Below are 25,931 nucleotides of genomic sequence, written 5' to 3' on the forward strand. Positions count from 1 at the left end.
GTACATACCTTTAGGCAATTAGTGCTTCGAGATTTCATTGAGCTTCGAAGAATTTTTACTTAATCATTCGTAACCATTTAGACACAGTTACTATGCGTTAATTACAGCAACCTCAAAATAATTACGTTTCAATAATTAGGTACTCGGAAATATTATTTATTACCAAGACAGTTCGCGAAAGCGATAATTAAATGCGTTACGTAAATAATACATTGATAAGGACGATAATAATGATTCATACCGATAAAATGTAATAAAACATTTTTAATTTATGGTAATCTTAACAATCGATTTGAAGTCGTGGTTAAAGAAAGTTGTTTTTTTTTTAATATTTAGGTACCACCAGATATGGGGAACAAACCATCCGTATCCGAAGGCGAAGAGGAAGATGATAGGCTTGGACCTACTACGGTGACAGCGAGAACAGCCGCTGCAGGACAACCGGAGATGACGAATGGCGGTGGAGACGACGCTGACGAAGAAGTAGAACTTCCACCACCTATGAAGCCGATACAAGAGCCAATTTTAGTTACTGCAGTGCCTCCTAGCGTTCCCGGTATTCCATCAATTGAAGAGCAACCCGGAAAAAGGGTAAGATTTTTTATTGATTTATTAAACGTTGTTAAATATTAGTTATTTAACGTTCTGATCGGAAAATATTTCCAAAATTTATTATCGTCGAATAGTGACTATAAGTTTATTATTTAAGTTTCATTGGAAAAATAGATTTGTAGGATATATAAAAATAGTGCATGATAATAAACTATAATGGAATAATATACAAGATAAATCCGAAGTTACAAAATGCATTTTACGCATGTTCGTCATAAAAGAAAATTACGTAAATGATAATTTTAAAAAACTACAAAAAATATATATAAATAGCTTTTTGATATTATGTGTAATGGACTACATGTCTACGTGTATTTTAACTTCTTAAATTGATATCTTTATCAGATAAGATAATATAAAATTCAATGTTATCGTATATGAGCACATGCAATGTAATGGTCAGTTAAATTTTAAACCAAATTGTAAAATAATCAGGTACATTAAACTTTTTTGTAAATTTTAAGTTTATTTTAAGTTTTTTATCTGATTGTTGATTAATTGAAGTGTTTTTTTGGGAAAATCAGAATAATTAGCAATAAATTAATAAATTAAATTTAATATTTATTATGAAATCCTGTACTGGGTGTACAAGGTATGACATACTTCGGTGTTTAGGGTCCTTCATACTCGTTGAGGTGAATTTAATTGATGGGATAAGCGATTACCAGCAGTAATTTCCAAATTATCTAATTTATGATCAACAATTTCCGAGCCTTATTGGTTAATTTACTACTTAATTATAAGTCTTAATTAAATTAACAGTTTGGGTTAGATTATGCATCGTTGCCAAAAACAATTTTTAATATCCTCATGATACATACCTTTTCGTGAATCATAGATAAATTTGTCCTTGAAAATATCCATTAACCCAAATGTAACAATTTAAGATAGACTTTGAATGCTTGCATATAAATCATTTTAGAGTCTCGTTTTCCTTTGATATATTATAAAAGTCAATTCACACACAAATAATATAAATAATATACATATTGCTGACAAGAAATATGTTGTGTTGCAGAAAAGCTCAATGCGGAGAGTTCTCTATTGATTTTATGTATATCTTAACCAATGACTCTAATGTTATTTACCTTAATAAAATCCTGTGACATTTTATGGTGTATTTCTAACTTTCGAGTTTGAAACAAAATGGGATTATTTTGGAAAACAAATCGGTTTACAAGTAATGTACACTTTTTAAATAAAAGATCACCTCTTTTGTTTCAATTAGACGTTTCTTCTGTGGTATTTTCCTGTTTTTTATTTCCTTGAAGTGAAGTGTTTACCAAGATTACCAAAAATGCTATATGATAGCTACTTTATACCATCTTATATTGGATTACTGCTCAAAGAAATCAATCACTGCTTTTGACATGTCAATAATCAACTACTGATTATGATGTCATCTTCATTTACTCAAAACATTTCTTTTAACCATATTGTATGCTTCTTCTATTTTTCCTAAGTGTTTGATATGATATTAGTTGCGTGATCTAGTAAACAGTGTGCAATTTGTTTAATGATTATCCGTTATTAGAGTTAGATCTTGGTAAAAAATACTTTATTTTTGCTGTTAGTAAATAAGTATTTTGATATCGTATTGGTTAGTTGCCTGGCATATTCTCCCGAAATTTTCGTTTGCCTCTTTCTCACTTTGTGCATTCGGTTACACGAACTCTTTAGTTTAGAAGGAAAACCTCCAACATATTTCTAAAGTAATCGAACTAGCTTCTAGAAATTTATTAAAAACATTTTAACTAAATCAATGTTAAAATCTGAAAATTTCTCTAATCAGTATCCCCAACGTCTTTCAACATACTCCCTATTATCTCCTGATATTGCCACAATCTTTCTCAACATTATCGCCATCATATATGAACATCTTCCTTGATATTTCTAAACATCGTCCCTGATATCAACAAATAATTCTTCGACATTGTCTACGGCATCTCTCTACATTGATACAACATATCGATGTGCAACACTGTCCTGGCTAACTTTAGGACCTTCCCCATTATCTACCAAAACCCTCCTTGATATCTCTCAATCAATATCTTACAACATCATTCCTAATATCTTTTAACTTCATTATACCTTCCAACATTCTCGTTCGTTATTTTCAACCTAGTCTATAGTATATCTCAATACTATCATGGCCTCCCTCAATACCCTCTACTTCATCTATCAATCGTCCTCTTTGATATCGCTAAGCAAAGGTCCTGATCAGACAAACCAACCAGAAAATGGCTCTATTCATTATCTCCAACACCTTTCAACATCCTTCCTATTATCCCCTGATGTCGTTATAATCTTCCTCCTCATCTATGAACATTTTTCATGACTTTTCCAAACATAATCCTTGATATCTCCCGACATCACTAACGATATTTCGCACCTTATAATGCACCTGATAATTCCCAATAAATAATTCTGGTGGGATAATTCTCAATTATTAATCACCATCGACTTGATAGTAATAAACATTACCTCTGATGTATTTCGCCATAATCCCAAATATCTTCAAATATCGTCCCTTGCTCTCCTCAGTATCTATCAACATTGTCCACATCAGTAAGCATGATTTCTGATATCTCTCAATATTCTGTTTCATTATCGCCTCTAGCTTTCCTTAACAATGTCTAGGGGAGTCCTCAACAAAGTTCATGACAACTCAACTTAGTTGTAACTAATACAACTAATATAAAAGTTGTGTTACTATATAACCCTAAAATATCACTAGATATTTCTGGTAGCAAATTTAAAATCGCATTAAATGTTTATTAAAAAAAAATTTGAATATTGCATGTATTCTTAATACTTTTTACAATTTATTTTAACAAATATAATTGTATTTCGTTATCATTTCATCAATTCTAAACATGCAAGTAAACGTTTAAGGTGTATGTGTATTCATTTTAACACATAGTTTCACAACAATACATAATATATTATAATTATCGAAATCGTAGTTAATTTCTAATTCTGTGAACAGATAAATTAACTTTAACATTGTGCGATGAGCCCAGTTAGGTATTCATTTGCGTTAATCGTTTAAATCAGTAATTAAATCTGTCGTCCTATAACAAATTAACATTAACATTAATTAATACATGTTCCACAACATTATCAATAATTTCATCTAATTCATTCATTTTTGCCTCCTTTACTTATATTTTGATTATATGATTGACACAATTTTTCCAATGTAGAAACCTTGATAAAGTCATCAAATTCAGAAGTAATCCCAAGTCATATTCTTTAAACACATAGTAAATTGTTATCATTTTTACTGAGTTTTCGTCATTAATTATACATACTGCTTGATTCGATTTAGAATACTTTGGTTTTCTTTTAAAGCCAAATCTAACGTCTTATGCTGGTTTGGATCAGCATCAGAACCGATATATAATTCTAAGATAAACTGATTTCATTTAATCACCTCATTGTTATCATATCCAACATCTATCTACATCCTTCTTGATATTTCTATAAACATTGTCCGCGGTATTCCATAACATGATCATGCTGTAGATCATACATCCTCAATATAGTTCCTGAAATTTCCTTCCTAGATATCTCTAAATATCATCCCTGACATCCCTCAACATTATTTCTGATATATCTCAACCTCGTCCCTAATATTGTCAAATATCGTTTATGGCATCCAAATTGTTTCTAAAACATGTCAATGTATCCTAATATTTCTCAACTCTATCCTATCCTCGCCAACATCATCCTCAACTTCCTCCAAAATCGCCGCTGGTTATTTTCAACATCGTCTATACTGCCACTAATTCTTTCTAAATAATTCTTGTCATCTCTTAATACTATTCCGACCTCTACCAAAATCTTCGCAATCATCTATCACCATTAACCTTTGAAGCTCTAAACATTGTCTCTGATATCAGTCAAGACCACTTCCACAACACAACATTTATCAACATCGTCTCTGATATCTTTTATTATCATTGCTGACCTTCCTCAACATTATCTACGGCATCTCATATCGTCGTCTATGTCAACTATCAACATTATGCGTAGCATATATTTTGCAATGTTTTCCTGACATTTCTCAATACCTTCCTTATTATACTCTACTTAGTCTTGTTCAACGTCTAGCAACCAATCAGCCTCTACATTCTCCATCCCTAACATTTTTCCAAATATGTAGTCACTAATACATATCTCTCAACACTATCCTGGCGTCTCTCAACGTCTTCGTCATCATATATTATTTTCATCCTTGATATCTTTAGTTGCTGTCCCCTGACATATCTCAACATTGTTAGTATTATTCCTCAATATCGTCAATGTCTTGCTCAACATCTTCTGTGGATAAAAAATCTTATTTTTCATTTTATTCATATAAATCTGGTTTGTTTTTATTAAGAAACCCACCAAATTTTATGAACCTATATTTTGAAAAAAATTTCTATGTTTAGAATCAGATGTTTCATGCCATCTAATAATAGATATTTTCCATTTATATTAAACACAAAAATTCGATTTAGCTAAAAGTGTCGATATGTACCAGAGCACTTCAATTAAAAAAAAAGTTATAACGCATATACTCATACCTGATTTCAATTACTTTTTTCAATTACCTATAACTAAAACAGTGAACTTGTTTTGATATTCTTTCTTATGATTAAACAACTAATTTTAATTATTTTTTTTTCAAAATATTAATAATGAATTATGCAGGTGTTTCGAAAATACTTAAATATTATCAATTTATAGTCATAATTTAGTAAGTCAAGTTACATTGTTACCGGTATGAGTAGCTAAAAAAAAAGCAGATAAATCTACTTCCTGATAGATTTACACATTTATCGACTATGTACATTCGCCGTCACATATCCAAATCAATAATCACTATTTACATAAAGAACCCATAAATTACGTATATGTTGACGAATACAAATGTTTATTTTAGAAAGCAAATCCTATAGAAATCTCTATAATTTGCAAAAACGACAACTAATGAGCAAAAATATACTTTATTCATTTTCCTCTGAAACCAATTTTTCATTTGAGGTAGTGTACTTTTGAAACTGTCTCCATTTTAAAGAGTATCTAAATTTCAATACGTTAGTTTTATCTGAAATCTAAGATTAATGATTTTTTACCTTAATCTCTTCTTAAATAATTTAATCTTAACTAAATCTTAAAGGATCAATTAAATAATTGATACTGATTTTAAATTTTGTGACCGCTATTAATTTCAAATCGAATTCGATTAAATTCTGTATGTAAAATTAATCGAACAAACTTATATTTAGGTGTCTAGCTTGACATTGAAATCAATAGAAGGAGCAACGTCCGCTGACCTAGCGGAAATTGAGCAGATTGTTAAGGAGCGAATGGTGCGATATCGGTTCCTATATCTATGTAGTCACGTTCCAGCATGCGATTCGTGTTTTATCCCGAGTTTTTGCACAGTTTGCGTTTTATTTTAATTTATTTTCCCTCAACAAACAACGTAGATTACATTATTAGCCAGTTTGTTCCACGTTTTCTGTTTTAATTAAACAATAAGATATTTAAAATGAATATTAGCACTTTATCTGTATTATTTAACGCATGATTATTATTATTTTTAATATTTCTTTGTGTGTTTTCTTTTATTTTATAAAGAATAAAAAATAAATTCTAAAATCAATTTTATTAATTAGGAACAACATTCTGAAAATCAAGAAAGAAACTCATTGGTGCGTGAGACAAAATCCGCGGACGCTTTAACGGAATGCGGCGAAGGTGGAAGCGGACAAGAATTGGGTGTGAGAATTTCCGGTGAAGGTGCCGGAATCACTTTAAGTGGTGACGAAAGTGATAAAACTGGCGAAAATGCCTCCGATTCTTCCTCCAAATCCGTCGAATTTTACTTAAAGAAAAGACAATTTGTGTTGAAAGAATTATATGATACCGAAAAAGCTTACGTGAAAGACTTAGAAATGATTGTGCACGGTTATATGAAGGAAATGCGGAATCCCGATTGTGAAATCCCAATACCAGACGATCTAAAAGAGGGTAAAGATAGGATTGTGTTTGGAAATATCGAAGTGATTTACGAATTTCATAATAAGTAAGTCATTTTTATTTACTTTATTTATCTTTTTGAGAATTGAGGCAATCGTATAAATAACACCAACAAATTTAAGAAGTTAAAGCTACATTTCATAATTTATATCCGATATACTCTATATTTTTGTAAAGTTATACATTGTTTCAACAACCAATTGGAACTAGATTTTATGGGAAAACTATAAACTTTTATTGTTGAGGTATTGATAAAATACTTGAGAATACAATGTCTTTCATAAATCTTTTTATTTGAGGATACAAAAAAAGCTTGAGTTATTTCAATTGAACTTTTAAGTATGCTTCAATCATTTCTTTTGTCACAAATGGGTTTATATCCTCATTCAAGATTTAAATATGTATTAACGAGATTATTTTAATATCAATTTCTCGATCTTTATGAACAACTTTATGTAAGAAATTTTTTATTACCTTAAAGAATCCAAATATTAATAAAAGTATTGGAAATCCTATTTGAGTACAAATGCCTTCGATTAAAAATTCTATTTATTTTGTTGTTCTCTTATTACTGAAAATCGTGATCATTAGCAACTTGTGCCGTGAGTATTCTCCATTGGGTTGGTCAATGTCGTTAAGACCATCGTCCTATTATTATCATCTGTTCGTGTAATGTGTCCAAAAAACCTCAGAATATTTGCAAGACAAGCAGAAATAGTTCAATTCTCTCAAAAGTATCGATTCGTTCGATTTGCGCGTTGTCCCTGGAATTCGGATTATGTCCCTCCTGTACTACATTTCAAACGCATCAATTCTCTTTTTATCCGCTGCTTTAATTGTCCACGTTTCAGCCACATAACGGAAGATGGAGAAGATCATTGGTTGAACCGTTAGTTACAGAATATCAGAGCGATCAATTACAATTTTAATTCTCTCTGCGTTAATCTTAATGCCAAATTTATTACTCTCCAACTCAATTCGGTTTAAAAGATTCACCATTTTCTCTTCTGATGCAGCTAACGAAGTTCTATCGTCTGCATATCTCAAGGTGGTAATCTTCTTGTGCGCAATTGAGATCCCTTCACTCCATTCGTCCAATGCCTTTCTAATGATGTACAGAGTATGCATCCTTGGCGACCACCTCTATCAGTTTTAAAGAGTTAAAGTGTGTCGGTTCTCAATTCTCATTGTGGCCATGTTGCTGTTGTAGAGGTTTCTTATGAGATAATTAAGTTCATGAACTTCCATCTCATGAAGAATCCTTTACAGCATTTTCCACTTAACGCAGTGAATAGCCTTTTGGTAATCCAAAAAATAGCTGACCATTGGGAAATTGAATTCTCGACATTTTTCTTGGAGTTGTCTTAAATTTAGGATTTATTCTCTGGTCCGTTTTGTCTTTACAAAATCCATTTGCTCGTGTGATATCTGTCGATCCAGATAAGACTCCAAACGCCATTTAATAATTCGACGCAAAATCGTACTCGGGTGCAAAATCAAGGAGATGGTACGATAGTTGCAACATTTCGCAACATTTCCCTTCTTATGTATAGGAATGAAAGTAGAGCTAGTATCAATCCTAGAGCCATTGACTTTGTTTCCAAATCATATTACATAGCTCAGTTCAGATTTTAATGTCATTCTGACTCAGATTCTGCAAAAGTTCTCCCATTATATCGTCGCATCCTGGATATTTTGCTATTTTTTAATGTGGTATTTCCTCCTGTACCTCGTCTCTGCTTGCAAAATGTCCGGATCGTGCTTCATCTCATTAATTAACACTTAAGAGTTATCTCCTCTGTACAATATTTCTACCAAACGTCCAAAACTGTTTCGATATCTCCTACTACAGTGCATTCTTTAGATTCTATTGTGTAACTGCGTGGTTTGAAATCTTTTGCGAAAAACATGACTTTCGAAACAGGTTTCGTTTCGGTGCGCATTCTCTTTGCATATATTGGAGATGTAATTATCTTTGTCTTTACGGCATCTTTTCTGAATATTTTTAGATTATGCAATTACGTCTTCGACATTGTCTAACTGGTTCAATTTCTCCTTTATATTTAACCACGATTCTTCCACATTATCATTGCAATTTATGTTGGTTAATACTGATGAGATTCTGTCTCTGAATGTTTTTAATTCCTCTATTGCTATCCGTTTCTGTCCGGTGTAAGGTCTGCGATTATTTTTTTACCGTAGTCAGAGCAGTATTATTAGCAGTTAATGATCACTGTCTGCACCCAGGAACGTTTTGACATTTGTTACAGAGTGTTTGAGTTGATTAATATAAAATCTATTTTATTTCTAAATCTGGTATCAGGCGACGTCCATGTATAGAGTCTGCGTGGATGATGCTGGAAATACGTATTCATTATAGAGACTCTTTTTTGATGACAAAAATCTAGCAGTCGTTCTCCGCTTTCATTCCTTTCTCCCAGTCTAAATCCTCCGACGACATGTCTAATATGATGGTCAATGTGCGTAGCTCCTATTTTAGAATTAAAATCACCTAAAGTGATTGTGATGTTTTTGTTAAATATATTAACAAGCACAGCGTCCAGAGTTGTGTAGAAATTTTCTAGTACTGTCTTCTACGTGGAAGTTGAGGCGTAATTATGGGCCATCATCTCATATTCGATTATTTGGAGTTTTCCTGGTTGTTGTATTAGTTCACGTACATTTGAGGTTCCTATTTTTTGGATTCTCGGAACGTATTTATTTTGATTTGGTATGTTCACTTTTAAGTCAGTTCCTCTCGAAGACTGAGGAACTATTCAATCCGACTCCGGATTTGTTTTGAGTTGAAAGTTATGATTATCTTGAGAAAGAAAATTATGTCATCTAAACGTGAGTCTAAGATCCGGTATATTCATTTGCCAGTAAACTATCAAGTAAGTACTTGTCGGTTATATTTACTGGTAAGATTAATTCAAGTCGGGTATATTCACGCTATTTATTCTTCCAAGTAGTTACTTTTGAGAACCAAACGTTAACAGACACTTTACTTGGAGATGAATATACCGGGCCTAAATTGCATTTTAAATTTATCCTACCTTTTAGAAATTAATTTCATCTCGCTTTGTAATTATATTTTATTATTTACAACTTAATTTGGTTATGAAATAGTGTAGTTATTTACAATATATTATCAGATTGTTACAAATTTACATCATATAATTAGTTCTCTCCGATTACAAGCAATATTATAAAAATCGATATGGTTGGAATAATTTTATGAAGTGAACACGAAGCAGCAACGTGATATTGACTCGTGTTACGTAGCAACATCGGATCGTAAATTATGTCTTTATTGACGAAGTCAAGTGTTTACAGCAGAGTTAGAGAAAATTTCACATCCAATATTATGCAGCACGGTTACACCAATGTCATTAATTTCCGTTGTATTCATATTCAGTTTGTATGTGAAGTAATATACGTTAAATCAGTAGAACGTGAATCTTTATAACATGATGTGCTTTTCGAAATAGTATCGTAAGGAATGCATTTTTTCATTAGATGACGTTTTCATACAACGAAATAAACTGTGTGATGATGTCTTACTTCACAACGTTGTTCGTTATAGTTTCTAATAAAAAAAACCACCTGAAAGATGAATAACACGATCAAGCTTTAGAGTTTCGTGGTCGGCAATTGTCCAAATTCTCTACTCTTTCAATTTGTGAGTATACAGAATATAATATGTAGGTCATTTTAACTTAACTTACAACCATTTGAAATTTATAATATCTGTTGTCCCTTATACAAATAATCCTCTCAAAATTTCTAATCGCATTTCTAATCTCAACCAGACTTAATCAGATCAATGACGTAGATTGTGGCGTCAATATTTTCAAATTAGTTTACAACTTATCTAACAAAAAATTATTATTCGGGACTCATTGCAGACCAAGCAAATTTATTCACTTTTATGTTGATAATTCCGCAAAAAATGTACCGCAGTAAATGACCTAACCTCAAAGTGACTTAACCACAAAGTAACTCAATGCCCAAGGTTTATAGAACATAAGGTTACCTAATTCCCTATGCCTCTGTAGTATCGATTATTACCCCGCAGATTGACGTCACTGGTTCGATACAGTCAAAATAAAAGATAGCCTATACGTGCCTATACTGTGGTACAGTCTATATAAAATATTTAAACCTCGCATCCTATTGTGTTGTTCATAGAACCAGCTACGTCACTGACCCACCTTGCCTCTCAGAGGAGGAGAATCGGTATTGGGTAACCATATGTTCTATAGACCTTGCTCAATGCCTAAGAAAGCCAACCCAATCCAATGCAACTCAACCACAATGTAATCCCATTCCAGAGCACATCAAACCAACCCCAAAACGGTAAAAATTATAATTTTAATTTTAATTTAATAAAGAGAAGGTGTGATGTAATAAGAACTATGACTGAAAATCCTTATACTTCACATAAACGTGGAGGACAAATATTTCCATCCAGTAGAAAAACAAGATATTCAATTTTCATTTCCTGATAAAAGGTAGTAAGTCTAAGGTATAAATTAAAAATAAGGTATGAAAGTCCCTCTAAATAACTATCTCTTCAAAAAGCTTTTAAAACAACTGGGTTTGTGAGAGTCTTGTCTTAATAATGATTTTGAGACCATCCAATCAGCAACGCTTCTGTAAGAAAGTAGAAAACATTGGACTTCATTACTATTTCATTCTTCCAAACATTTTTTGTATAACAATAAATTTCTTTGAAAATGTCTTCAGCATATTTACTTATGCTAAACGATTAGCACAAGAAACGATAATGTTAAATATTTGCAACTAACTACTCTAGGAATTAAGATTCGATTTCCTTTACTTTGCCATTGGTATAAGCTTTAGCTGCTTTAGTGATTCTGATTTGTCCTACTAAGTAATCCTTTGGGAAATAGTGTTCACAAACATATTTATTTTCTTCATAAAGTACGGTGAAAACTTCCAACATTCAAAAACTCTTCATGTTGCATTATCACCACCATAAAGTTGTTACAAAAAAATCTGTTTATTCCACCTAATGTTCAAAGACATACAGATTTCTTTGAAGTTTTCTCTTTTTGAACTCCTATAAGCCCAAGGGGCCCAATCCATACCAGGAGACGTTAACCTTCGGGCAGAAGGCATTCTCCATGCTGATACCTGACCATGTCATTCGAACGATATAGGTGAACCTTGATTCGTCGCTTCAGAAAATCTGCTTCCACTGATAATTTAGAAAACATTAACCGAGTCATTAGACTTGGTAATCAAAAGCTTATGGATGACAGAACAACCATTAAGACCAAGCAGGTGTACTTATGGATGATATTCATAGAAACAACTCCCGGATGCCTGTTGAAACTCATGACGTATAGTTGACACTCTAGGAATAATCCGCCAATCGCTGCTCACCTTCCATTTAATTCAATAAATAATTCAACTACGACGAACATACCAGAAACGCTAAACTAATGTGTTGTGCACCTTTCACTTTGTTTTGGCATACATTAGTCTGTCATACGTTTTGATTTTCAATATGTCCGATTCTCTTTAAAAAAGGGATAGATTCTGGTTCTGACCAAAGTTCTAACAGATTGAACGCTTCTGCAATTTTCGCAAGTACGTCCCGCTGGCATAGTCTTGTGTCTAAAGACGGTTTCTTTACCACTTAAATAACTTAATCGGTGTCCAAAATGTCACACTCTCTTTATCTTCTTTCGAAGTATTCTAGGCTATTGCAGTTAAAAATGTGATTGGTATCGACGTGACTAATTTTACACTGTTTAGCGATTAATATTAAAAAGTTTCTTCTTTGAAAGCTTTATGGAATTGGTGAAACTATGTTAACCTTCCAGTAAACACGGTTACACACTCACACGTGGCAGACTGTGAGTCCATAATGACCAATCGAAACTAAATCGACCAATCCAATGGCACTCTGTTCCTTTATTTTCCTCCTCCAGACCTGTCTGTCTCTCGCTAACGCGATCACCTGGTCTTCCCACTGGTCGTCTGCCTTCAAGTTCTTTCAGATGCACTCTTTTGGCTACTCTTGAAACGTCTATTCTTTCTATGTGATCCTCCCATTTGAGTCTTTGCAGCTTTATATACGTTGAAACACTAGCTTCCTTAAAGAGTTTGTATAGCTCATGGTTGTATCGTATTCTGCATTGTTCGTCTTCTTTGACTGGACCGTAGATTCTACGCCGAATCTTTTTCTCGAAAGCATATAGGTTTGATTCGGTCTTTTGTGACAGCGTTCAAACTTCACTGCCGCAGCATAAGCCTGGTCTCATAATTGTCTTATAAAACTGTATCTTTGTTTTTCTATGGACGTTTCCAGACTTGAAAAGGTTAGAAAAGGTGTAATACGTCTTATTTCCGCTGGTAATTCTTCTGCGTATTTCTCTCATTTCATCCCGGATATTGGGTATAGTGGTGCCAAGATACACATCAACATTACGACATCAAAATTCCGATCTCCAAACATTAGATTTTGCTTTCTTGTTCTATGACCTCTCGATTGTATGAGCACCTTTATCTTGCTTTCGTTAATCTTCAGGCCCACGTCTCCTGCTGCTCTCTCCAGCTCTGTGAAGGTTTCCCTCATGGCGTTCACATTCGACGTTAGACGGTATTAAATTCATTTAACTTAACCCATTTGCATCATAAGCTCAGATTTTTGCGGAACAACTACATCTAAAGCTAACACTAGCACTAGACCTAGAACTAGAAACATTCAGGTTTAACCGTTTCTTAAGACGGTTAACCCGAATATTTCTAGTTTTAGGTTTAGTGTATAACATTGACGTATTTCATTAATGTGTTGTTCACCATCTTCCTAAAGTGGAGGTGGAGTTGTTGTTGACACTATTAATTTATGGAACAGTACCCAAATTGACATTTTGAATTAGATTTATTGTAGGTTGACACCTTCCATTAGCAAATTGTTGCGCAAAGGAACATTGACATTTGCCATTAATGTAAACTAAGCCACCAGGCTAAGTCTAAGGCAATGGTGCATCTACTTTGACATCTTCCAATAACTAAATGTATTCACTTTTATATTGTCACCGTCTCTTTATACAGGGTGAGGCAGTCAAACCGCACTATTTAAAACTATTAGAAAAAGTATTACAAAACATAGATTTAAAGCTTAGGTTCGGAAAAAGATCTCTTAGAAAGTTCAATGTAACCTTAGACGTATGACAAGTTGCCCAATCTTGTGGGAAATGAGTATTCCCATTCCTAGGCACTTGTAGGATGAAAAATGTTTCCAGCATTCGAACATATCGCTAACTGCATGGCCATCATCTTTCTCAAAGAAGTATGGTCCAATTATGCTATTCGAAGACATCGCACACCAAACTGTAATTTTGGCCGAATGAAGAAGTTGTTCGTGAAGTTGATGAGGGTTTGCAGTAGACCAATAGCGAAAGTTATGTTTATTAATATATTCGCTGAGGAGGAAATGAGCTTCATCTACTTTGACATCTTCCAATAACGAACATGCATTCACTTTTATATTGTCACCGTCTTTTTATACAGGGTGGGGCAGTCAAACCGCACTATTTAAAACTATTAAAAAAAGTATTACAAAACATAAATTTAAAGCTTAGGTTCGGAAAAAATTTTCTTAGAAACTTCAATGTAACCCTAGACGTATGACAAGTTACTCCATCTTGTTAGAAATGAGTATTCTCATTCATAGGCACTTAGGATGAAAAAGGTTTCCAGCATTCGAACATATCTAACTGTATGGCCATCATCATTCTCAAAGAAGTATAGGCCAATTATGCTATTCGAAGATATCGCACACCAAACTGTAATATCGGCCGATTGAAGAAGTTGTTCGTGAAGTTGATGAGGGTTTGCAGTAGACCAATAGCGAAAGGTATGTTTATTAATATATTCGCTGAGGAGGAAATGAGCTTCATCTACTTTGACTGACTTTTGTTTTGACTGACTCACTATTCAAAAAGTGAAGTTTTCTCTTCTTTTATATAAAATTTCATCTTCTATCTTAACGTTTGTTGAAAAAAAAATTAAATTTATGTTTTATAATACTTTTTTAATAGTTTCAAATATGCGATTTGACTGCTCCAGCCTATATAAATGTGTTTTCCTTCACTATTTTTATGTCTGCTCAGCTAAGAAAATCTCACTCTAGTGAATCAGAAAAAGCGGATGATGATTTTTCATAAAGTAAGGTATCATAAATTTGAGAAAGTGTATTATTTTAGGAAGCATATCTAAAAGTTCGTTATATCTAAACTATAAAAACTTTTTGGCGTTTTCTACAAGAATATTAATTCATTTTAAGTTCTTAATATTTGTTGAAGTTATACGGGATGTATTATTAATTAAAAAGATGAACTTTGCCTTAAAACCAACAAGCCTTAACCTATTTAAAATTTATAATACTATATTTTTTTCTTAGCCAATTTTGTGAAGCTTTGGAACAATGTGTTGAAGCGCCATCCGAATTAGGTCCATTATTTAAACGTTTTGAAAGAAAATTAAGGATGTATGTGGTTTATTGTAAAAATAAGCCATATTCTGAACACATAGTTTCAGAATATTTAGACAGTTATTTTGAGGAATTGAGAATTTTCTTAGGACACAAATTACAAATTTGCGACCTTCTCATTAAACCAGTACAAAGGATAATGAAGTACCAATTACTTTTGAAGGATATTTTAAAATATACGGAAAGAGCTGGAATAACAGGGGAAATTGAAACTCTTCGAGCAGCTGTTGTTGTTATGACCGTCGTCCCACAAGCTGCCAACAATATGATGGACGTTGGACGATTACAAGGATTCAATGTAAGATTATTAATAATTTATTTAATTTGAAAAAATTAATTGAAATTTTCTTTAGGGTAATATTAACTCCCAAGGACAATTATTACTTAGCGGTCCATTAACTTGTTCAGACATCCCAGGATCTTCAAATCCTTGTATAGGAAAAAATAAAGAACTTCAAGTATTTCTCTTTGAACAAAGCATTATATTCTCAGAAGCTGTAGGAAAAAAGACGCAATTTACTAGTCCTCGCTACATTTACAAAGCACATTTTCAAGTAAATTTTTAAATCAATTTATTTTCCAAATCTTTTAAGTACTGACATTATTTTATTTTAGATAAATAAAATGTCTTTAAATCCCTCAACAAGTTCGGATTCGTTTACGTTAGTGTCAACGGACCCAAATAAACCCATGCAAGGATTTGTTTGCAATACACCAGCACCAGAAATGCACGAAAAATGGCTGAATACCTTAGACGATATCCTCCAGGCGCAAAAAGATTTCCTGAAGGCGATTCAAAGTCCCATCGCGTACCAAAACAAACTAACAAAGGACCCGTGAGTATAACGATAAAAATAATAATAATTAAAATGAATAAATTAAAACTGTGAATGCCGCTGAAGTGCTTATTGGTCTAAGATCTCACTCAATTTGCCCGATATTACTATGTACTAACCGTTTTCATCTGGTGATTGTCTTTATTGGATGGGTTATTGTTTAATTTCGGGTGTTTTGTGTTGAAATATGGTGTTTTTATATCTTTAGGTTTTTTTTAACTTAAAAATCTAAAAAATTTTAATACTTTGTTTTTTATGTACTTTTTCATTTGCAATCAACCATGTTGTGGCAAAAAAGTCAACAGTTTGTGTAATTTGTAATCGAATGTTGAATCATAATTTTTTAATTTCCTGTTTTTCATTGTAAATGCAATAAACAACTCTTAGGAATTGTTTATGAAACAGAACTTTGCATAATAAAAATATCTTTTTCTGAAAGTGACATCACAATTTCATTTTCATAAATGATAGATTATTTATGAATTGATTGTCATTGGTACTGACAAAGAAATGAATATTTGTATATGTTTTAATATAAAATAGAAATCCAGAAATAAACTAATTTTAATTAATTGTTGGGCAGTGAGAAATATCTGATCCTGTTGTTATAAATGTGATTAACTGCTAAATTGGCTAGTTATTTCATTTAAGGCAAAGTATATCCATTACAGAATTAAACCCATGATTCTTTTCACAAAAATTAATGTTTCACGTAATGAAGGTTTTTTATATTCGTCCAAAACACTCTTCAGTATTATGTGCAAACCTGCTGATTTCATCTATAATCCACACTCTGTGCTAAGACGATAATAAACTCTTTCCATTAATTTTGTAAAATCATCACCAATATTTTCATAATCGAGGAAATATAATTTCATTATTGAAATACTAAAACATTGTCGATATGTTGATATAAAAAGTAACAGAATAGGTTCTTAGAATACCTCAAAATTGCCTAACTTGAGTCCATAGCAAGCTGTTAGCTAAATTAATATCAAATTAAAATTTTTGACATACTGGTAGTTTTGCTATATATCTATAAATAATAATTAGATTTAAACTGGTTATGTTTTGTGCAGTATAACCATGAATAGCAATGGTCGATCACATGTTTTACGCAAAAAGTATTTGTCCGAAATAATCTATCTCAATCCCATTCCTTGACAATAACAATTTTATATAACACAGTCCAAACGAGCGATTGATTTATGTTACACGTCACTCAAAAGAAGAGAACATTTCCTACACGATCCATTTGCTCCTAGAAAATTGTTCGCATCATATAGAAACGTTATTGACCAGGAAAGGTTTACAGCGCAGTAAAAATTCACGTAGTGCGGCGATAGTTAGATAACCCATCTCGTAAATCTCAACTCCCTTTTATGGTTTTTTACGGAACTTGCTCGAACCTGAATCCTGAGAGGTTTTGATATCGATGATTAAAATTTTCGCTATGTCTTAATTAATGATTAATTCAAATCATATCATTCGGCTTAATTAACAAATATTAAAAAAATCTAAATTAATTAAAATAATTTTGTTCCTATAAAAGCTGCCTCAAAGCAATTTGGCGCTAAATGAATCCATATTTACGGTCACGTAAGCGAATAATTAACAATATAAAGTTTTTTTATTAACAAATGTGATTACAAAATTACATAAAAATATATCCAACTTTAATTCTTTATGCTCCTTTTCACATTTACGCTTTAGATTTGCCATTTTCATATCCCCTTACAGTTTGTTTTTCACTCTCTTCCTCCTTTGACGATTCACGATTAATTTTTTAATATTTAGAATCCTTCCAAGTCTTCATTCAATACTGACCGATCATGGGATATTTAGCTGTAACATCGCCAAAATCCCACATCACGTGCTCCGCTCTCCCTTTTAAGCTAAAACGTCTAAAACTTTCCATATTTCTCTGAATGTATTACTGAGATAAGAAACTTTGAAGGTGGTAATAATACCCCTGTCTACCACTTTCAAAAGACATATTTGATTAGAAATCCAGTAAACAAGCTGGTTATCCAATGGTGTTCTTGTTTCACCAAGGTTGTGTTTCAATTCGTGAAAATATGTTGTGCTTTTAACGTGGTGTTTATAAATTATACACTAACATCAGTTAAAATTTTAAAATTCCTTAAGCTGTAATCTATCTTTCGCAGCTCTACAAACTGAGCGTAACATGTTTAACGAGAAATAAAAGTTCGTGGTGGTAACTATTTCCGATAAAGTCCAGTCTAATCAATGTTGAACATTAGGTTTAGAAAATAGTTGCCTAAGTCTACACTTTAATCCTTATGAAAATCAGTCACTATATGCGCGCTTCGAGGTTTAAATCTAATTAACTCTACTGGTTCTCTTCAAACGATCAAAAATTCATCAATTTTGTAAATTTATCATAAATAAAATATCATATAAATGCATATCCAACAATATTAAAAAGACAAACTAAATTCTATTCATTTGTAAGACTTCTATCACCACACATCGCACTATTGATGAGGATCTCTTGCTCCTAAAGTTGTTGCAGTTGTTGTATATTCAAATTTCTCTGGAAAACTGCCATAAACGAAATTAAATACACGTTTCTGAAACGTCGGTCTTTGATGTCAACATGATAATCATTTAAAAATTTATTTTTCTTGTATCAGGACGCTTGGCTATGATATCTAAAGCAAACAATTCTTTAATCAAGTCTTTTAAGAGCAAGTAATTTGTTGGTGCAATATTCAACATAACCACTTTAGCACCAGTATAAATGAGAAATAGACTTTCATAAGGCAAGATGAAGTCAAAAAATTACAAAAAAGCTCTTCTCTCTGTGAATAAAATGTCTCAGAAACACATTCACAAATAATTACATTCACATTGCATACACTCCAATACTTCTAATAAATATTTGTTTCCTTTCACTGTTGACCGGAGTTTTGACATCTAACCGGAATGCAACCTGCTTTTTGAAATCGACCAGTTAAGCAAAAACACTGGGTATAATTCGATAACTGCTTGAAATAGAATATGTTACTACATGTTACTAGATACTATTTCAATATTAGTTTAGACAGTACTTCATGGATACTAGCTTTCATGCTAGCAAGTCAGCACATACAAGGTGTGTCAAATGTCTGGAATATAGCCAATAACTTTGCCATTTGTGGTTTTAAAGAAAAATGTTTCAAATAAAAAATTCTTTATTCCTTGTGGCGCATTTTTTGGCGATATTTGCTAGATTGTATTGTTTTTTGTTTTGTTGCTATGGCAACCAACATTGTTGTTTAAAATCTCCATGAAGAGATTTGATGTTATAGTTTGCAATTGAGATACATAAACTGTATCCATGCTATAAAAATCTTTATTATCCTTCTATTTCATCATTATCAGCTTCTTGGAGAAGCAAGGTAAAATTTCTCCATTTCGAAAAGTTTTTAGTTTTCAAGATACAACTGTTTTATTAATTTCTTCCTAAAAGTTCTTTCTGTATTCTTCTTCTTCTTTCTCTTTATTTAGGACATGGTCCTGTTATTGAGCTTCAACTACGACTCATTCCTGGGATGCTAACGTCCAACTTTCATGTTATTTCCTTGGGGGTTAACTTGCTGGCCTTTGTTTGATTCGTCTGGATTTTTTGACAATTTTGATTATCTAACCGTCAACCATTCTATCCATCTGTATTCCTAACCATTTAATAATCAAAAAGGGGGTTAATTAGTTATTCAGAATCTTTAAAGTTTTCAAGTCTTCATCTCGAGATTCACTATGTTTGAGGTGACGCGATAAATAAGATATCGTCATCCTTAGTATAAACCATTACCGAATACTATTATGACAAGCGCGGGGAAAACATATAATAAAGATGGTTGTGAAGTGGATGCTGTAAAACGCGATCGTATCTTTGAATATAATAAGTATAACCAGCTGTTAATATGTTTTCCTATTACAGGAATGTTCAGGAAATAATACAAGCACAATTTTCTGTATCTGATCATTTCGCCACATCGTCCTAATCTTAGTAATACGTCCAATCTCTATAATAAGCTGCTGTCTATGTTATTCAAGGTGTCCTATGTGAAAGTTTTACTATCTAAAGGAAAAATAAGCAATTTTTTTTAAATCGACAAGTTTACCTTCTTTGAAAATGATATGGCTCTCTATGTTTACATTCGCATGATTACTTTTATGCTATAAGTCGATAACTGTCTGGAGTCGAGTTGTATATTTTAAGATTAAATTTGTGTTTCACTATCCCAATGTGTTGTCATATGTGATGAACGACACTTCTTTATTGACCACTGTTACAAGTTACAGCTTATATTATACATATACATATTGCACATTTAGTTGCCTAACACACAGACACACTATAATTCAATTAACAAAGTCTTTTAACTTTAATGGAATTCTTCTTTCACGTCCGCTTCTCCGCGTTTCTTCATCTATCTGTGTCCTAGTTTCGGCGTCTTCCAAATATTAAGGTTCGCTCGGACCATCTGGGATCTCTTCACTGATTTCTGGAGATGTCTTCTATTTCTTCTTAAATCTTCTTTATCCGTTTCTACAATATATGACCTAGGTTCGTCGGCTATTTCGTTTACTATGCCTTCCCGCTTCTTATTTATTATCCATACCCGATCGCCTAGTTCAAGGTTTGTGTTCTTTCGAACTGATTTGATGATGTCGTTTCTCGTAATTCATCTTTTATTCTTCCTTTTCTATTTTTAGTTTTTGTCTAATGATGGCATGACTTGGTACCTAAGGTTTTAATTTGGCCTCAATTCTTGGGAGTGGGTCGCGCAATAATCTACCATACAAAAGTTGAGCTGGAGATGCTCCACATTTTAATGGTGTGTGGTCGTTTGGCTTAAGTAAATATTTTCTAAATTAGTTTATTAACTACACTTTCTGTGTGACCATTAGCTTGTTGGTATTCAGGACTGCTACTTTGAACTCATATTTCTTTGCAAATCTTCTAAATTCGTAACTGTCAACTCGTCTACCGTTATCCGTTCTCATATCAATAGGTATACCATGATGTGACATAATGTCCTGAAAATAACTTCCTGACTAATTTTCTTAGTTTACGCATCTTGGGATATTTCGGATAATAATCTTAAACTACAAAATAAGTATTGTGTTGATAGGTTGCTCAATCTTCTTCTTCTTTCTGTATTTAGGAATAACTGCCTATTTTTCTTCACTTTTTGCCCCCTAATCATTTGGAAGGTTGTCGCTCCATTTTTTTCTAGGTCTTCCAATGCTTCTTCGTCCTGATGGTGATATGTCCCGTGTTATTTTCACAATTTGTTCTTCTGTCATTCGGTCGATATGCTTATTCCTTTCTTCTTTCTGTCCAAGACCCAATCATTGATGTTATCTATCCTGCCAGCTTGTCTGATGTTCTCACTTCTTTTTCTGCTAATCAATGTTTTTCCAACCATTCTACGCACTATTTTCATTTCTGCAGTTTCTAGCATTCTTTTTGTTTTGGATGTTTCTGGTCGAGTCCCTGCTGCATATATTAATGCATATGCTACTACAGAATTTTTGATTTTTAAACAGTTCTCATAGTTTTCGACAGTACTAATTATGTTTCTTCGTATGTCTGGCCACCACACTGAGTCCTTTGCTCTAGCTGTACATCTATTAATATCTTGATGTCCTTCGTTGATTAAATTGAGACACCATCTTGTCGCTTTTCTGGGTATTACTATACGGTCTTGGTATGTGAGTGTAGCATCGACTATTTTTAGATCGTTCTCAAATTTGATACATTCTTTTGCTGAGTCGTTTACTTTATTATTTTTAGGCCAGCCACTTTTGATATATTCTTTTACACATTGTAGTCTTTCGTCGGAATCTTGCTTCTTCTTGATCTTTTACTTGATATCGCTTATATCATACTTATGCATATTGCTCATTTAGTTGCCTAACACACAGAACGTATTCGATACGGGCTTTCTTTCAAGTTCTTTTTTACTTTTTTGGCTGCACCTCAAGCTGTATTTATTTCAGCTATCGTTTTGTCGAGAATGCTGCAATACCATTTTGAAACCTAGTTTAGAGAATTCTTATTTTAAAAAACTCTCCTACGTAGATGTTATTACTATAAACAATGTATATTAAATCAGAATTTCTTTTAATGTATTCTTCTGATGACTTTCATCGTTAGTAATGACTCTCCTCGTGATGTAACAAACACTTGTATTCTTTTATCAGACGTATCATCATTTATGTATTCATAATTCCTAGAATAAAATGTTTTCCACGCTTATCTTTAAACATAAAATCTCCCATTTTTCATACAATTTTAGTTTCTTTATTAAAATATTAACTACTTTTCTAAATTTCCAATGTCAGCGCCTTAATTGGCATCTGAGTATGTAGAAACTAATAATATAATGTAGAAAATATGAAAGATAAATTTTCAAAAATGTTTACTCATATCAACGAGTTGTTAATAAATTAATAATTTTTAATATAATTTTTATCCTAAAGACATAAAAACACCATAATTTTAAGATATAAAATCTCTATAACCATACATTTCTTAACAAACTTGTTTTCAAATTTTTACTAACCACCTTGTGATACTTAAATCGTGACCTTTTAACGTCTTTTAAAACACTTTTTCTCTCCTTACTTCTCGTATCATTCTCGAGTAATAATCATAAGTAAATACAATTTTGTCAACACGCGTCGTTATATTAACACATTATGGATGGATCGCGAATTAAAGTAACGCATAATCAAAATAGTGTAAAAGCAAAGTTGAGAGAAAAAAAATTATTGCTCATCGCTGAATATTTCCGATAATTTCTTAATGTCCGTCCACAGAGTGTTACTTTTGGCCACAAACCCTTTCGATGATATAACGTTGTATGTGTGGGGGGTTTTGTATTCGATCCCTTATGCTTTAGTGAAGTTAATAGTGGTAATGTTTAAGGTGGATATTGCAGTTTTGATAAAACCATAGTTTTTGAAATCTAAAAAGTTTTATGAATTTTTTGGGCTCAATTTAAAATTAAGAAAGTGGTAGATTGTGATTGCAATATTTACTATAAAAAATAACCTTAAATTCAGAGCATCCCCATAAAAAAATAAATAAATATAGCGATTCCCCTTAAAAATTATAGCAAAAAACGCAAAGTAACAAATTTTCAAGCTTAAATGAAAACAACTCGCCTATTAAAATAGTCTTATAATAATAATAAAAAGCTATTACTCTGATTAAAATAAAAATCATGTAAAGATAAATTAGGTTTCGACGCTTCATGCCTATAGCGTTTATCGAGTTTTCCCACACAATTTTAGAAAAAAAAAATTATATAAAGAATAAAAAATAAAGAAACAACCTGTTGATCGAAATTCGCAATATATTATACATAAACTATACGTATTTATAAGCAGATAATATTTTTGTTATGTGATGCGACTTATATTCAGCCGAGAGGATGATTTTTATAATATATTGTGCGTCGCAAATTGGGTGTTGTTGTCACTAAATCTTAAACAAAGAAGAAGAAAAAAATAATAGTCACACTTGCATTAAATCGCAATAATTTTCTTGTTCATATTTATTCGGAATTAAATTTCTATATTTTTCTTTTTAATATGTATAAATATCGTAATTTATGTCTTGTATAAGAAGTTTAATTTGGAAACTTCACACGAATAATAAAAAAAAATAATCAAAATCAAAAAAGAATTATTTTAAAAAAATAGTTTTAAATGCCTAATAAAAAAAATGATAAAAAGAAAATTTAATTGGAAAATGTATTTCTTCTCTGTATATTATGTGTTACTTAGAAATGATGAATGAAAAGAGTTTGAATAAAAAACGAGCACTGTGTCCAAGCATTCCAAATAAATAAAAAGCAAGCAAAAATTAATTTCGCCAAATTATGGACACAGCTTTAATATAGCATTTAATCGCAAAAAAAATGACGAAGAAAAATTGTTCGTTGTAATATTTATTCTTACCACTTTATATTTAATTTGATTTTTTTTAATCGTGTAAATAGGAAGTGTATGTTTGTACATAAATAATATTATATTGGCTAATGAATTACAAATTTTCAATAGAATAAATCATGAAATTACAATCTACGCTTTCTTTATTAATCCCAATTCTAACTTAATCTAACTTTATTCTAACCTTTTTTCGTTTTGTTTTGTTTTTCTGTTTGGGTTTTTTTGGATTTTCTTAATTTAGCTTTTATTTTTCTTCCATTTTAAATTTATTTTTTTATTTATTTTTAATTTCCCCTTTCTTTTTTTGCCCCCACAAAATTTTCAAATTCCCATAGAGTTGACATGTCGTCGTTGTGGTGTCCAAATTCTCCATCAAGAAGAAGTGGATCCTCCTCAGCATCAACGCCAGCTTCACCGATAAGCACAAAAGCTCCTCATAGAAACACCATAGCGATTCATAAGGCTAATACTATTGGAATACCCCCAGATCCGGATTCTACTGGGCATTCGAATGAAACCAAATCTGGAAAGAAATTTATTTTTGGATTCCGAAATACTTTAAGATCAAAAAGTAAAACCGAACCATCTTCTGATAATCATAAGGATAATGAAAAAAATGATAATAGAAGTTGGTGTGAAAATGGGCAAACAACTGTAAGTAAATTTTATTTATTAAAATCTAATTAATTAAGTTGAATTAAGAATGAGTTACTAACAAGTCTTCAATACTAATTTATATTTTTGGTTTTAATTTTAACTGCTTTTAGATGTGATTTTTTAATTCCTTATTAAAAATAAACTCTTCTTTTTATTGATACAAATTTATCTTCTTCTTTAGGTGTCTTGACAGCTTGGAAAAAATATACACGTTTAAAAAACTACTAACCCCCTTTGACGATGGCTGTGATAGATGTTGATGTATAGTTTTCCCCCTTTATAAAATTAGTTTTTAAGCAAATTGTATCTTGTCAATCACCACAGATTGATTATTTTTTTTTTCAAAAATACCGGCTTGGTAATAACGTATTTAGATAATTTAATAGATATTAGATGAGATAAATCAGATTTGTATTTATGTAGCTATTAACTGTGTACTGTATTGCAAAAATTGAAAAAAAAGTATTGTGTCTCTATAAATTAAATTAATTTAAACAAGAAAATTGAAGTAAGGTCTTTTCTTTTTTAATATAAGAAAATAATATGGATGTCTAGAAAGGTGAGTAAAATCATTGTGCGCTTAAAAAATATTAACGTTTTCATTTTATCATTTCATGTATTTTCTTAATTATTCAATATTAATTATTAATTTTTATTATTTTGGACATGAGCAGCCTAAAGTGTTATTAATAAGCTAATTTTTTAAATTAAATTTAAATCCGGTTTTATCATGTCATATTATTGAAATACAACTCCTTTTTGACCATTTTTGATTGAATTTCTACCAATTTTTTGTTCTGATTTTAATTCTGATTGTTTTATTTTACTCACACAATGTTAATGCTTATCTGGATTAAACTTTTTCACGATAGACCCATAGTATAATAACCAGATCAATTTAGTGCTGGAAAGTCACTTGCATCATTTTCATTTCTTTTAAACATATTCACAGTAATGTTTGGATTTTCCATACAAATGATAATAATAGAGTAACACTTATTGCTTTTTCAATACAATGCCATCGACACCAAAGAATGACGTATTTATGACTTATTCCACAGTCAGGTTTCATCAAGTGTACTTCAGTTGGCAGTTCTCAATTAAGGACTCGATTTCTTCTTATTGTGTTTAACGAGTAAATAAATCGAAATAAAAATTTGGTAGATGTAAAATTGTCATAAAGATAATAATTTCGTTGCTTACAATTCACGCTAGATATAATACAACATTAAGAGTTACTCTAAGATTTGGTTCACGAGCATGTTTCTCAAAATTGTTTTTAGACT

The 25,931-nt window shown here is 31.7% G+C and overlaps 1 protein-coding gene across 8 annotated transcripts in view; it reads left to right on the forward strand.

The window, feature by feature from the left end:
* Nucleotides 1–25,931, forward strand: part of LOC111429585 (trio Rho guanine nucleotide exchange factor) — a 232,834-nt gene that overhangs the window by 198,329 nt on the left and 8,574 nt on the right. For 5 of the 8 annotated variants that reach the window (XM_071197653.1, XM_071197664.1, XM_071197681.1 and 2 more), the window contains 7 exons: nucleotides 337–591; nucleotides 5,892–5,975; nucleotides 6,285–6,694; nucleotides 15,089–15,476; nucleotides 15,532–15,732; nucleotides 15,794–16,014; nucleotides 24,324–24,642. In XM_071197653.1, coding sequence (XP_071053754.1) covers nucleotides 337–591; nucleotides 5,892–5,975; nucleotides 6,285–6,694; nucleotides 15,089–15,476; nucleotides 15,532–15,732; nucleotides 15,794–16,014; nucleotides 24,324–24,642 — 1,878 coding nt within the window. Of the gene's footprint in view, nucleotides 1–336; nucleotides 592–5,891; nucleotides 5,976–6,284; nucleotides 6,695–15,088; nucleotides 15,477–15,531; nucleotides 15,733–15,793; nucleotides 16,015–24,323; nucleotides 24,643–24,826; nucleotides 24,986–25,931 lie in introns of those variants that run through there. The other 3 variants (XM_071197666.1, XM_071197669.1, XM_071197684.1) reach the window with 2 other exon arrangements.

Source organism: Onthophagus taurus, chromosome 1, assembly GCF_036711975.1.
Source record: "Onthophagus taurus isolate NC chromosome 1, IU_Otau_3.0, whole genome shotgun sequence".
NCBI lineage: Eukaryota > Metazoa > Arthropoda > Insecta > Coleoptera > Scarabaeidae > Onthophagus > Onthophagus taurus.